At 38.6% G+C, this 15,223-nt stretch overlaps 1 protein-coding gene across 2 annotated transcripts; it reads left to right on the top strand.

Moving 5' to 3' along the window:
- The first annotated feature begins 8,679 nt into the window (after positions 1 to 8,679).
- On the top strand, positions 8,680 to 15,155 carry LOC122065591 (protein ACCELERATED CELL DEATH 6-like). 2 transcript variants are annotated; one of them, XM_042629412.1, is made up of 4 exons: positions 8,680 to 9,374; positions 11,641 to 12,179; positions 13,278 to 13,359; positions 15,004 to 15,155. In XM_042629412.1, the coding sequence occupies exons 1-4, from the start codon at positions 8,750 to 8,752 to the stop codon at positions 15,090 to 15,092; spliced, it is 1,335 nt and encodes a 444-aa protein (XP_042485346.1). In that variant the 5' UTR covers positions 8,680 to 8,749; the 3' UTR covers positions 15,093 to 15,155. The 2 variants fall into 2 exon arrangements, with proteins under 2 accessions (XP_042485346.1, XP_042485345.1); XM_042629411.1 differs by lacking the exon at positions 15,004 to 15,155 and having other exon boundaries at positions 8,684 to 9,374; positions 13,278 to 14,109.
- Positions 15,156 to 15,223: the final 68 nt, after the last annotated feature.

Below are 15,223 nucleotides of genomic sequence, written 5' to 3'. Positions count from 1 at the left end.
GGCTATGTATTGTAATGTTTCTATTTTAAAAACTTGATTTTGGGTCTAAGCATATATTTTTCCTATTTCTATGATTTTGGTGTGATTCTACATCTTAAATATTGTATGGTAAGGTTGAAAAAAATATATTTTTGTAACCTGAAAGAAACAGAAACCTATATGATTCATACTTAACAGAATCGTTTTTGTTAAAAATCAATATTTACATAAAATGCCATGGTGATGAGTTTGTTTAAGTAAGAAGTCTAATAACACTCATTTTAGACTAACACCAGGTGATTCAATTTGGGGTGAAGACATCATGTAATTTCGTAAAATGTTGGGTCCAGAAACCCCTACAAATTAGAGGTAAATCACCCAATCCAACATATGCATGCTACAACCATGGTGTAGAGCTTGTTAGGACTGGAACTTCAAGGGCCAAGAGAAAGGCAAATGCTATCTTGGAGAGTTCTTGTCTTCCCATTCAATGAATTTCAAAAAGTAAGCCTTGACAGGAAATTTGCTATAATTATTTGACTATATTTCATCAAATGCTTATGGATCAGAAATGATAGTAGGGTTTTTTAATCTATCTGGTCAAGAATTTCATCATGAATATTAAAAAAAAAAATATATATATATATATATATTATTATTTTTGCAAAGGAAACAAGCAATCACCACCTAGGAGAGAGGCATGGTGGCATTTGAATGGGCCTTTCCCAGATGGTTCACTAAGATATTTGTCATTATATATGTTATGCTCATATTGATTTGTTCAACGTCCATTACAGAGGTAACATTCAACATTTCAACAGATGTATATTGGCTAACTGTACACTGTGTTACAAAACCATTGCTCTCAATAGGGATGTGCTGCTAATTCCTTAGGAAGCTAATATATAAATATATATATATATATATATATATAATTTTACAATATCCAATATACATTGCAGTTTACAATCTTAGGGGGTAGCGCAATTGGTGAGCAACGAACTTGGTACGAGCCGTAAACTCAGACGTCCTGAGTTCGACTCCCACTAGGCACATCTTGGGCCACTCACACGAGGTGTTTAGTACTCTTCACTGCTTTCAGTGAAAGTTGAATGGTTCGCAAAAATAATAGGAACCGTTACAAATCCTCAGGCAAGAGAGAAAGGAAGTGATGGTGGTGAAGTAGGTGCTGCAAATCCTCCACAGAGGTCTTTGGTTCATTACCCCATTTAGGACCCATTTATAGCCCGATTAGCCCAATTGAAGTCTGGAACCCGATCAAGCCCGACATGACACTGACCAAGACCGACTCATTCCTTAGATAGGTAGATCATGGTCCGAGGAAATAGGCCTGCTAATCGACACCCCTACTTAAAGCCAACCCTTATTTCTCCGCCTTTTGTTGAGAATCAATTCTAAGGGTGAAAAGCACCATTTTTATGTGCAAAAAAAATCAACATTTTAACATGCAAAGTCCCGGTTCATTTAAAAAAAATAGAAAATCAGACCGCCCATACCATACAGGTTTCACTACTATATTTCTGTTCCGAAAAAAAAATATGAAAAAAACACTAGAATCTATTTTCAGAATGTTACAGTACAGAGCCTAATAGATGCTGGAAAACTGATCTTCTCCAAAGAATGTTCAACCCGACAGATGTTTGCACCATCCTCCAGTTACTTATTCTGTCCCCAACCATTGAAGATGGTTGGGCTGTGGTGTCTCTCAAAGAACGGAACCGTCACTGTTCAATCGGGATATTTTGCTTGTCTTCCAATCCAAATTGCTCCATCTACCAGTAGCTTTGTTAACTCCATCGACCACTTCTGGATGAAAATTTGGAAAATGGCAATCCATCCCAAGATCCAAGTATTTTTATGGAAATGTGGGCAAAAAGCCATCGCCACCAACTCGAGTCTCTCTGAAAGAGGAATTTGCCTTAGCCGCCTATGTCCCACATGCCGCTCTAATGAGGAAAGCATGACTCATGCTCTATTCAGCTGCAACCATGGTGCTGCAAGCTGGAAAGCCTCCCCCTTAAGACTAGATGTCTGAGAATTTGCTGGCACTAGTACCCAAGACTGGTACATCTTTGTCCATTCCTGCTACGGATCGGGCTCGTCTGTAGCAAATCTTTGTGCTACAGATCTTGTAGCACACTCAAAATGATTGATATGTGGCAGATTTAAAATCAATGGTGATGAAATTCGAGGGAAGAGGGAGACATCTCTACTTGCGCTGCGAGTAGAGGTATTCCCTGCGATTCTTCTCCTCTCTTCCCTCAGTTCAAGCCCGATCACCCCACCCCACTGAGATGCTGACCATGGCTAGAACCCCATAGATGGTTTATGCTGCTTACCACAGAGAGGGAAAGAGAAGGGGGGTGATTGGGCTCCAATCCATGTCGAATTGGGGTTGTCGGTTTCATCTTCCTCTGGTTAGGTGTCGATTCTCAGTATTAATCAGTTGTCACTACTTAGGTTGAGGTTGAATTCGATGTTCATCTCCATTTTCGAGATCGATTTCTGTAGCAGTACTGTAACTCAGATCCACCGGCGAAGAAGGAGAAAGATTACCTTTCCTTTCTCTGCTGAAAATCCTCTTCAACGATTGAATCGGTGACCTCAACCCTTGCTGCCATATTGGGGATTTTAAACCCTGAACTCCACAGAGAGGGAAGTCGATGGTTTATGCTACTTACCACAAAGAGGGAAAGAGAAGGGGGGTGTTGGAGCAAAAGAGAGAAATAGAAGCAAAACCTCATGATGATTTCATCTTCCGTCTTCTTCTCTTCTATTATTTTCCTACCACTGCTATCCATCTTAGTAGCTGCTACGATGGCGGTGTCGATTCCGATGAAATTGGGCTTGCCATCTAATGCCCAAGCTCTTCTGGCCTTCAAATTGAAGGTTGATTTGGAGGAAAAGCTCCCCTTTTGCTTAGTAAGCGCATGGGTCACTGCCAATGGCCCGGTTCCGTCCCTCCACTCAAACCAGTCCTCTCTCCAAATCTTCAATGTCTACTCTAACAACCTCACTGGCACCATTCCTGTCACTGTCACTTCTCGCACTTCCACAACTCTTTTTCTACTAATCTCGGGCTCTGCGGTGAGATCGTGCACCAAGAATGCCCTCCACATCTGCCCTTTTTGGGGACATTGGTGCTAGGACCGCCGCCTACTGTAGTCGGGCTTGAACCGAGGGAAGAGAGAGGAGAAGAATTGCAGGGAATACCTCTACTCGCTGCAGTGCAAGTAGAGATGTCCTCCTTCTTCCTCGAATATCATCACCGTTGATTTTAAATCTGCCACATGTCAATCATTTAGAGTGTGCTACACGATCTGTAGCACATCATTGTGCTACAGACGAGCCCGATCCTTCTTGCTACAAGGGGGCATCTTCAAGATCCGATCTAGACCTTATTTAGGCGTGTCCAGCGTAAGATGTCCGAATTACATAGTATTGACAATCAATGAGTTGATGACGGTTACAATGTCCTACATATTAAGAATAGGGTCTTCCTAGCCAGGGAGTCAATCATGCTGTTAATCTACCTTAGAATAAAATGAAATGAACATGATCTGAAATAAGATGCCATAAGAGATATGTTGTTGAAGAACCTACAAATTGAAACACCGGTTGGAAATGCTTTGAGGTATGACGGTTCACCCGATTTGAGTCAAGATTGCTTAAAACTTGGTCTCTACTACCTTTTTTTTTTTTTTTTTTTCTGTTTTAGAAACATCTGATGGTGTTGGTTTCTATTTTTGAGCAAATCTATAGAGTTGAAGCTCAACCAAAATTAGGAGCTTTCACCACACACATAATCCAAGGTGGGTAATTTGATTTTTTGCTATTGATTTTATGAATTTGACTGTGATATTTGAAATGTTGTGTGGATCACAAGAATTTACAAATTTCATGTAGAACCAATTTGAAATTTGTTATATTTGGAGATATTTTGAACAATAAAACATATTGATCACAATAGAGAAGATTAGCATGGCCTTGTGCATGGTTGAGACGCACAAATGGAGATATGGTCTGAAATTTTAGTTCATCTTTATACCAAAAAAAGAAGAAAACATATTGGTCATAAAATCCTCTACCGGGAGCAAAAGAGGGTGGTGAGGGTCCCAGGCTCTCAGCCATCAGATGGATCCCGACATGCACCTTAACATATACTGGGTTCATTCGACGGCTCGGACCCTCACTGCCCTTTATGGCCATTGTAGAGGATTTTAATCTTCTTTTCACAAAGAGAGGGTAAGATTATGTATGTATCTGATCCCTAAATCCATAGTGGCAGGAGCCTCGTGCACTAGCTTCCCTATCCCAACTAATTTGAATTGACTACATGAATCCTGTTTTGCCGAAAGGATGAATGCTCTCTCTGATCTTTCTCTAACCTTAGGTGTATGACAATTGGAACTAACATGTCTATCCGACCAACCCTTCTTCAGATAGAACTGGCAAGTGTCTTCGGATGCTAAGATGTGATGAAAGAAGCTTCACTTACCATACATATGAGTCATAAGACTCATAACCCTCAAGGGTAAGAACCTAAGCAAGGATGGAAACAGGTAAGATTTAGTACAAATTTTTGCCAACCCAAACATAGTACACCGATTGGTTTCCACCTAACCCAAAACAACCTTGGTTGGGCTGGTTGGGTGGGGAAAGAGGCAGAACAACCTCTAGTTGGTACAGGATGGTATAAAGAATCTAACTTGAAACTGTAGGGGTATCAATCGTTGGGTCTTGATTGGGCCTAGCCGGGCCTCTTGGTTTGCACCGTAAATTGCCTATTTAAGGAATTAATCAGGCTCCATTAGGTTTCAAGCTTTAACAGGGTTAATTGGACCTTACTCGGGTCTTAAACAAGCTAATGCACCATTAAAACCTTAAATGAGCTTCAATTATTTTAGATTTTAGATTTTATAAAATTTAATATATTTGATTAAATCATCAACAATTTTGAAAAGACTTTACACTTAATTACATTCAATAAATTGATAACTTTATTCTTTAAAAACAAAATCAAAATATATCATATAAACGGTCATGCCGAGTCAGGCCGGTTGGGTTCCCATTGGGCTTATACCGTACACCGTGAACTGCCTACTTATAAATTTGTTGACATGTTTATTAATCGATCCAAGTCGGGCCATAAATGTGTTGACTCAATTGATCTATTATTTTTCTTTTTGGTAGGTAGGGAGGGAAATAGGTAAGAGCCAGAAGGCTTGAACTTGAGACCTCCTGACTCCTGGTGAGTATGGGTTTTTTGCACACCACATTCACCAACTACGCTAGCCAGTTGTCTATCATGTTGGCCTAGAATTGGTAGTGCTTGATCAACGATCAGGCCTAGAATTGATGCCCCTACCAGAAAGTAATCGCTAATAACTACCCTTACTGATCTTTTCCCTCATTACAAAATGCCATCTCTAATAATTATTCTTACTTTTTTCCCTTTATTACAAAACTGCCACCCTTTATGTTTGTACTTACTTTATCCCCTATTACAATAGTGCCACCTAGGGGTGTCAAAAAAGCCCGATCAACCCAAACCAGCCCTAGTTCGCCCTGAGCCGAAATATGACTTGGGCTGAGATTTCAGCCCATAGCGTGGGTTAGGGCTGAGATTTTCAGGCCCGAGGCAGGGTTGCGTTGGGCCTGGGTTGAGTTCTCAACCCAACCTGACCCAACCCAACCATGTTTATTAAGTATATAATCATAAAAATATGCTAATACTTATAGAAAAAGGTCTTTCGTTTTCCACAGTCTATACATATATGAAAACTTTGGTCTTTGGCCTATGCAATGCATCAAGATTAAGCAACCAAGTAACCGATAGTATTGGGTTCGACTGAATGGAATTAAACCCGGCCCAATCAGGCTTCAATAGGGCTGAGTTGGTTTGGACTAAATCCGACATGGTTGGGCCTGGGCTGAGATATCCCAGCCCTACCTAGGGCTGGGCTGGGCTTGGGTTGAGTCCAACCCGGCCCATTGACACCCCTATTGCCACCTCACCCCTTTACTTTACTTTTTTCTTTTATTACAAACTGCCACCCTTTGTTATACCAACCTATGATTATTATATTACTCATGCCATGAATATTGTCGATCTTGAATAAACCTTTCTTCTACCCAGGGAAGAAAAAAAGATTGCTCAAACTGGGCTAAAATTTTATTATAATGGTGAATAGAATATATTAAAAGAAAAAGAAAAAAAAAAAAGGAATAAATGGAGAGAACTCCATACACACTCAACGGCAACCTAGGGGTGTCAATTCGTGGCCCGACCCGACTAAATCGATCGGGACCGATCATTTATAGATCGGCCCGGCCCGGACCATTTATTAAACGTGTCGGGCTTGAGCCCGGCCCGTTTATAAATGGTCGGTCTTGGTTTTGCTACTTGGACCGTCGGGTGCCCGATCGAGACCGATCGATTAACGCCCGACCGAGACCGGCCTATTGTGCACCGACTTGGCCCAACCCTTTAATGATTGTAAAATACTTATTTTACCCCCCAATTAAAGAATAAAAACTAAAAAGTAAAGACATGTTCACATTTTAAATAATGGTTATATTTGGTATCATTTATTGATTTATTGTCATTTTTTTGGGCTTACATGAGTGGGCCGGAATATAATAACACATTTTAAAGAGGGCCCGTTTAAAAATCGGTTAAAGCCCGTTTAACATTAGACATGTCCATAGCCCGATTAAGGCCCGACTAAAGCCCGATTAAGGTAGCCCGATTATAGCCTGAGACCGACCGACCGAATATAAAGTGTACCATGCCCTTAATAACTAAGCCCGATTAGTTAAATGGGCAGACACGGTGTAGCCTTTGAAAGTCTTCAAGCCCGATTAAGCCCGACCGAAACCGAACCGGCCCGACCGGTTGACACCCCTACGGCAACCGAAGAGAAAAAAAGGACAAAGGCAGTTTAAAATCAGTCAAACACCAAAGCCGAACCACAATGGGCAAAGTAGGGTTGTCAACCGTCGGGCCTAGTCAGGCTCAGCCAAATTTTAGGTTGCACTGTGAATGTCTGTTTAGCTAAATGAGTTTAGCTAGGGTGGACATGGTACAGTTTATAATCAAGTTAGTCGATCTTAGGCTGCTATAAACAGACCTTAACTGGACTACATTCTTGTTTATCCCTAAATGGGCATTAAACGGGCTTTAAATGGGCCTTCTTGTATGCAATAATCATAGTACTCAAGTGGACAAGCTTATTCCATTGCACACTTCTACCTCAAACATATTTTGCAAACGCACCATTAATTCACTACCACAATCACATAAATTCTTTTTTTGATTTAATTTTCTATTGTTAAAGATACCTATTCATCTTGAAAATTGGAATAAATCTACTTGGACTTTTACTTTACTCTTCAATTTTATTGGTTGCAAAATTGAAATTTCAAGTAGTATTAAAGGGGGTTGGGTTGAGTCGGGCTTAAAGGAGCTGAAGGAGAGATATATGCCATTTTTATACCCAAATGAGTCTTTGCTATATTCTTATTTCCTTCCACTCTCCCAACCTTCATGAAGGAGAAAAACTTTTTGATTTGGTAGTGGCACCGCCATTGGTTTGCATGTGACTTCTCCGATTGGAATACAAATTGAAAGTCAAGTTGGTTTGGTGTGGTGTAAGGTATTGTTTCCTTAATGGGGAGGAAACCCTAATTTTATTGCAGTGTTGGTCCCTACCCTCACCCCTATATATAAAAAGAACTTTGCATTATTGTGGAGGAAACGCGACTATGGAAGGTACAGAAAAGACCATGTTGCTCCTCTAAAATGTGCTGACTATATTTCTATTGTGTTTACAAGAAGACATTGAAGAGTTCTTATTCTTCAGCCATGGATTCAGGTATACCTAAAACTTGTTTTTGTAGTGTTTGTCGTACATGCTTATCGATCTTCATGAATCGTTCCGCGTTTATTTTCTTTCATCTTCAGCTCCCACCTTGACCCTAGAGCTTGTGAACACGAATATATGTATTCGATTTTAGTCTCCGCCATGGGTTTCACAAGGCGATCCCATTGACACATCCCTTTATTCAAACCCATAAAATAATATCTTTTCCTAGACCCCAAAGCCATGCAAGTCCTTTGGTTCGCTAATCAAATACACTAGGACCAACCGATTGTTGGCGGTGAAACCAATGGAGTAATGCAGTAATAAAACCCTAAAAAGATGCAAAAAATGAATGAAATAGCAAACAACAATCACACAATTGCACATAAAGATTTACATGACTTGAAAAGATTGATTATGTCCATGATGGAAGGAGACCTATTTCACCGTAAATAAAGAAATGGATTACGTTTGTTCTTACACCTCTCTCAAATTACATTTAGAATAAGAACTGTCCTCGCTACAAATAAATAGTGAAACACTGGACAGAAAATTTATTGAAATACCTCGCTACAAATACATAGTGAAACCTCTCTGACAGAAAATCTCTCTTGAAATACCTCTCTCTCTCTCTCTCTATATATATATATATATATATATATAGTCTTCAAAAAATATCAATGATGGAGTGAAACACAACCACAAGTTCCCTGGCACTAAAGATTAGATTCAATGTGGATCTCCATTTCCATTTCTTCTGTGGGGTCAAAGTGGATATAAGCCATATAAATTTTTGTGTCGCATTTCAACTCTGTCCTTCTTGGTCTCTGACTCTCCCCCCTACAAATGATACAGCTTTTTAACAGAATGAACAATAATAAGCCATGGATCCTGATCTGTATAAGGCTGTAACAGAAGGTAACTCAGCTTTGCTCTCACAATTATTACAGGCAGCAGAAGATGATGATCTCCAAAAACCACAGAGAGACCAAAACATGAACACTCTACTCCACATCGCTGCCCACTCCAACAACATCCAAGTTGTGAAGGTAATCCGCAAAAAACAACCAACAACTATTCTCAGGAGCAGGAACTACAGAGAAGACATCGCACTCCACATTGCGGCGCGGCATAATAATGGTGAGGTAGTTAAGTATCTGTTGGATTGGGCCAAGGAAACGGACGAAGCAGAGAATCCTTCTATACGATATCATACGGTGAAGTTTAGGAATAGATGTGGGAACACAGCCTTGCATGAAGCTGTTCTTGGGAGTCACAATGAAGTGATAGAAGTGTTGATGGAGAAGGACAAAGAGGTGATCTTGATTAAGAATAAGCGCAAGGAATCACCACTTTATTTGGCTGCTGATCGTGGGTTGCACTTTGTGCTGGAGAAGATGTTGAAAGTTGCAGTGGAAAATGAAATTTTCAAGAATCCTTATCTATGCATCGATTTCGGTCCCGACGGCAGGACACCTTTGCATGCTGCGGTTACTAAAAAGCATCCATGTATGTATCTCTCTCTCTCTCTCTAGGCCACAGAGATTGCAACACATTCTCGTGAAAAATTTAGACGTGCACAATATTTTTTTTGCTGTGTTTTATTGTCGAAATTTATTTTAGAGGAAAAGAAAACTAAAAGGCAGCATGGTTCCCAAGCTTAGATATAGAAAAGGGCGGGGAAATAATTGCCCTATCCTTTATAGAAGTGGAAATCTCACCTCCTGCTAATGCTTCCATATGAGCAACCATTGACCTCTGCCTCAGCATAGGGATTAGAGCTTATCCAGTATCTAACATGTGTGGTGGTATGAATCAGAGTGTGGATCAAGTCTTCGTATGGTGTTTGATCTATATTTAGATTTCACTAAAAATAAAAATTAATAAAAAAAGGATAGAGATTTGAAATCCAAGTATAGATCAAATACCGTATGAAAATAGATCAAACATCGTATAAAAATATTCTTGTATGATATTTAGACTTTACTGAAAATAAAAACCAATTAAAAAAAGAACCACTGAAAATAAAAAGTACGAGTCATATGAATCACATAGCTTTACTTACCTTACCACTCTCCCTAGCTTCTCTACTATTCTAACCAACCAGTCCTTCACTCTTACGGTCTTACCACGTGGAGTCAAAGGACCTGCCTCCCACTTTTCCTACTTTACGGGCATTTGGATGATTTCTCTCTTAATAAAGCTTTTCTATCCAAAAAAAAATCTTACTTGAGAGTTAATTACAGAAAAACATCAAAGAAAAAAAAATCATTATATTTGGAGTGGCACAGTTTATTTGGTGGACAAAAAGGGGTGAGAAAAGAGAAGTTTTGGGTCCCACTTGCAATGGGATTAAAGGCTAAAAAAGAAAGAAAATAAATTATGATAAATAATAAAGTTTCATAATATCTTATTCCAATGTGTAATAAATTTTTTTTGACCCCACATGTAATATAGTCATTTTCCACTAACCCAAGGGGAAGGGGATAGCGCAGTTGGTGAGCAATGAATTTGGTACGAGCTGAAAATTCAGACGTCCTAAGTTCGACTCCCATTAGGTACACTTTGGATCACTCACATGGGGTGTTTAGTGCTCTTCATTGCTTTTAGTGAAAGTTGAATGGTACTCATTTAATCCCGGTATGACCCGATCCATGCGGTTGTGGGGTTAGTATGGACCTGCAGGACTAGTCAGGCTGAAGGCCTGGATATCCGTCGTTAACAAAAAAAAAAAAAAAAAAAAAAAAAAAATCATTTTCCACTTTTCTAAAATCCTACCCAAAATGTTGAGGCATTAAAAAATAATAGGAAAATAAATGGCTTCCCATGTTGGAAAATAAGTTTCTTAATTTATAAATGATTGGTTACTTAATTTTCCACCCTAGCAATTTGTAGAAAATGGTTTTCTCCATGTTTCTTTTTGTTGGATCTTGGCTACAGATTTATTCTAAAATACATTCATGCTATCATAAAATGGAATATTATTCAGCTTAGCACTAGCAAAATAGTGTTAGACCATGGAAATAATGGCTTCTAGTTCAAATAAACATGGGTCCCATGCAAAAAGGGTGTGGAAGGTTAATACGATATCTCTCCCTCGTATGTTTGGATCACAATTGTTTGATGAATTCCTACCAAACTTGGCCCCATGCATATGTGTTTGCATCACAATTGTTTGATGGGTTCCTCCTAGACCTGGTCCCATGTAAAATATTTGGAACCAGCTCATCATGGTCCAACTTAGGTCCCTTCTTTTCCTTAAAAATATAAATAAATAAATAAATAAAAATAAATCCTCAAATGATTTGCAAGAGAATAGATCAAAATTGGACTGAAGAAACTTTTGTGCTCCCTACACATGGCAGTTGAGATCTTAAACAATTATTACTTTATAGGAAAAAAGGTTTATGTAGGGGAGTGTGCCCCTACGTCCAGACATGGGGTGAAGAAACTGACCCACTCCCCATGAAATGAAAATGACCTCTCTGTGGATTCTTCCTCATATGTGTCTATGGACTCTCACGTATGTGCAAAAATCACACTCTCCCACATGAAACGCTTCCCCCAATTTATTTTTTCTCATATATTCTATCATTTATGTTTGGCACAAGGTTTTATGCATGACTGTGTACGTGCATGATCATGCCTTTGACCATTAGATGGGAGAGAGAGGGAATACATCAACATTCTATTGGACAAAAAGAAGCTAATAGATTTGAGCTCTTTTTTATTTATTTATTTTTTTATGGGTTTACTTCCTCTTGGCAAATGCTAGTATGCATCAACATTCTATTGGAGAGAAAGAAGGAGCTCATCAGTAGAACAGATGCAGCTGGAAGAACTCCTCTTCATTATGCAGCATCATTTGGCCATTCTGAAGAAGCTCGTTGCTTACTAGAGAAAGACACTTCTATTGCTCATGAAATGGATGACCAAGGCCTCTGTCCCATACATGTAGCAGCCAGTAAAGGCTATGTTGACATAATTCAAACTATTCCAGAATATTGCCCAGGAGCAAGAGAGACATCAAATGCAAAAGGTCAGAATGTTATTCACATTACTGCTAAGAATGGGAGATCCAAATTATTAAGTTACATGCTTCGGCAGAAATCTAAGTTTGGGAAGCTTATAAATGCGAAGGATATTAATGGAAACACGCCGCTTCATTTGGCCACCAAGAACTTCCATCCAAAGGTTGTGTGCATTCTCGTGCGGGATGGAAATGTAGACATGACCATCATGAACAATGAAGGCTTGACTGCCCTAGACATTGCAGAGATGAGTAAAATAGATGATACAATCTCATTGCCAAAGGTATGCCCCAATTTTGATTTCGGGACTACTTTATAAGGTTATGTTTTTTTTAGTAGAAACTATAAGGTTATGTTTGGATGCCAAGAAAAGAAGAGAAAAAATTAAAAAAAAATTGAATTTAAAGAGAGAGATAGACATATAAATCAATTATTAGGAGATCATCAATCATTGATTTTTTATCTTATTATGTTTTCTTTTCTTTTTGAAGCATCCAAATTTAGTAATAATCTGCAACCCTGCATGAAAGTTGCAGATTCTAAGAAACAGATATTAATTAATCACTATAAAGATTCAAGAATCCCTTTAAGAATCTAAGAAACCTTTTTTTTTTTTTCCCTTTCATTCTAGAATTGGGCTGATTCCTATATCAGATTCCAGATTCAAGGGGTTAGCTAGAATTCTTTCAAATGCATGTTAAGCCCAACTACTCGATTTTGAAGCAAAATCTATGGGAATCAGAATCCCATGTAAATGTGGCAAAGGTTTTCCCCATGGAAATGATGGTCAACCGCAAAATAAGTGAGCTGTTTCCATGGTCAACCAGTACAATTCATATGGTTACAGTTGGGAGAGAAGTCCAACATCAGTTACCCCTGAACCCTTCTGCCCTAACAATTCGAGTTTCTGGAATAGATATTTACAAGGTATCAGGGCCAGCAAGTGTCTTTAAATTTACCTCCCTCTGAGCAAGAGACATAAAGGAGTGCACCATTGAGATGTGGAGTGATTTTTTTTTTCTCTCGTGGCAGCTCAGAGAACCTTTATCTCATATTTCACTTCATTTTTTTGGTGAGACATATTTCACTTCATTGGTGCAATCCCTTATGCCATTTGCTCAAGAATCCTCTATCACAAAATAAATTAACAAAAATGTTTTTAAAAATGGATTTTCTAATTGCAATTGTTTTCTAGGAATAACCCTAGAGGTTTGAAAAAATGTGTCTTTAGGTTTGGCATTTTGGATCAAAGATACTTAGGATTGCGCTTGGAGAGAAACCTATAAAAAGGAAGAAAAAATAACAATAAAAATATTGCATCCCTTTTATTATCTCATTGTTCTTCTTAGTCCTAACCAAATGATTTAATTTCTATATGCAGGTTCTTACCTTAACAGCTTTAAGAATTAATAATGCAACATCCGGTCGACCACCTCCAATTATTGAAAAAAATAAATCAAAAGGTAAACGAACAAAAGAATATTATGAAAAGAAATTCAAAGAGAGGTTCAGTACTCTTGTGCTTGTAGCAACACTGATCTCTACTGTTACCTTCGCCGCGGGTTTCGCAATCCCTGGTGGTTTCAACAATGATGGCCCATACAAAGGCATGGCTACCTTGTTAAGGAAGCCTGCATTTCATGTTTTTGTGATATGCAATACCATGGCTTTCTATCTGTCTATTGTTGTTGTGGGGAACAACGTATGGGCACAGTTGGATGATAGCCCCTTTTTGGTTCTTGCAGTTAACTTAAGTGTACCCTTTTTGGGTATAGCTCTTATTATGATGGCTATAGGCTTTACTGCAGGTTTGTACTCTGTGATACTTAAACTTCAGTGGCTTGCCTTCACGGTTTTGGTCATGGGAGCCACCTTTCTTTTCTATGTTGTATTTTTTGTGGTTCTGTTCACTTCCCCATTTTATATGTCTAAGTACCCTGTCCTGAAAAAAATCTTCAAGTGGAATCTCTATCTTTTGATCTTCACATGTGATAGATTTCTTTGACAAAGACACTGTTAAAGAGGTCTGAATCACCTCATGGATGAGATGTTTCTTCTTTTGTTTAGACACTATCAAATGTAAGGGTTTGGGTTTGTTTCCTTTGGATCTGTTGAGAGGGAAAACAACTCGAATCTATTGGGGATAATAATAGATTCTAATGTAATAATAGTGTATTTATCTCATCATAATCTTAGTATTTTAAGAAAGATTATATTTGGGTTGTCTTAGTTTTAAAATTTTCTCATTCTACTCTTCTATGTGCACCTTATTTAGAGCAATTATAATGCAACTTCATAGCATTGGGGGGGTGGGGGGGTTGAATGCTCTTCTTTTGGGCTAGTTTGTTTTCCTTTCCCCCCTTCTTCAATAGGGCCTGTCCTATTGGAATGTTGGGCTAATGAGAGCCCTGTATATTCTTTTTTTTTTTGGTTCTATAAACCTACCAAAAAAAAAAAAAAAAATGAACTCCATTGTGTTCACTCAGATGGAAATGTATATATCAGATCATAGGGATACTCTCAGTTGGATTTTTATTGTTTGGTTTGCATGATATATTGACAAAGAGCGTGTGTCACCAATATGAACAACTTGGATTATTTGCTAGTGCAAACCAGTTACTTCTAAAGACCCCAAAACCTCAAATGGAATCCTTCTACCATGAGTACTGCAAAGCTCGAAGATCCATTTTGGGTGATCATCCTTCCTCTCTTCCTAGCCCTTCCCAGGTGCTACAGTCTGCTGTTTGGTGTCCTGCTCATCAAGGTTCGTCAGGATCAACTATGATGCATCTTTCAACAGTTATGAATTTACTTTAACTTTTTTTGTGGGGGGGGGGGAAGTGGGGTTGAGACTCCCAATTCACTTATTCTGATATGTTGACACTTGTTAAATCATTAACCGGATGGTAATTATTCATTATCCTATTTTCAAATATTCTGAAGATTTATAAATTAAGAAGAAAAAAAATGATCTCAATAAAAATGGAAGGTAATTGCTTTGATTCCGTTTTGTAATTTTTTTCTTCTTATGACACATAAGTCATAAGAGATTATTTTATTTTCTCTCTCATCTTCTTCTTCTTCTTCTTGTATGCTTTTTCATATAGTTGCTACAGGTGCAAGAGTTGAAACGCAAGAACACCATCTTGAGTGGGAGGAATTTGAAAAACAAGAAAATCTGGTGATGCACTCTTAACATAGTTGAGAGAGCATTGAAGAAGAAGGGAGAGAGAGAGAGGGGGTGGGCGGCGATGGTGGTAGTATTGGGGTGTTAAGATAATCTCTAGTGTTTTCATAGGAATTAAATTACCAGTAGAATCAAAGGAG

The sequence above is a fragment of the Macadamia integrifolia genome, unplaced genomic scaffold (genome assembly GCF_013358625.1).
Source record: "Macadamia integrifolia cultivar HAES 741 unplaced genomic scaffold, SCU_Mint_v3 scaffold2057, whole genome shotgun sequence".
Lineage (NCBI taxonomy): Eukaryota > Viridiplantae > Streptophyta > Magnoliopsida > Proteales > Proteaceae > Macadamia > Macadamia integrifolia.
The sequence above is the reverse complement of the archived record's forward strand: the minus strand, read 5'-3'. Positions and strand labels throughout refer to the sequence as shown.

Coding starts and splice junctions, on each gene's coding strand:
- LOC122065591 (XM_042629411.1), top strand. CDS start 8,750: ATGGATCCTGATCTGTATAAGGCTGTAACAGAAGGTAACTCAGCTTTG. Junction 9,375..11,640: donor GGTTACTAAAAAGCATCCAT/GTATGTATCTCT, acceptor GGCAAATGCTAG/TATGCATCAACATTCTATTG. Junction 12,180..13,277: donor ATACAATCTCATTGCCAAAG/GTATGCCCCAAT, acceptor TTCTATATGCAG/GTTCTTACCTTAACAGCTTT.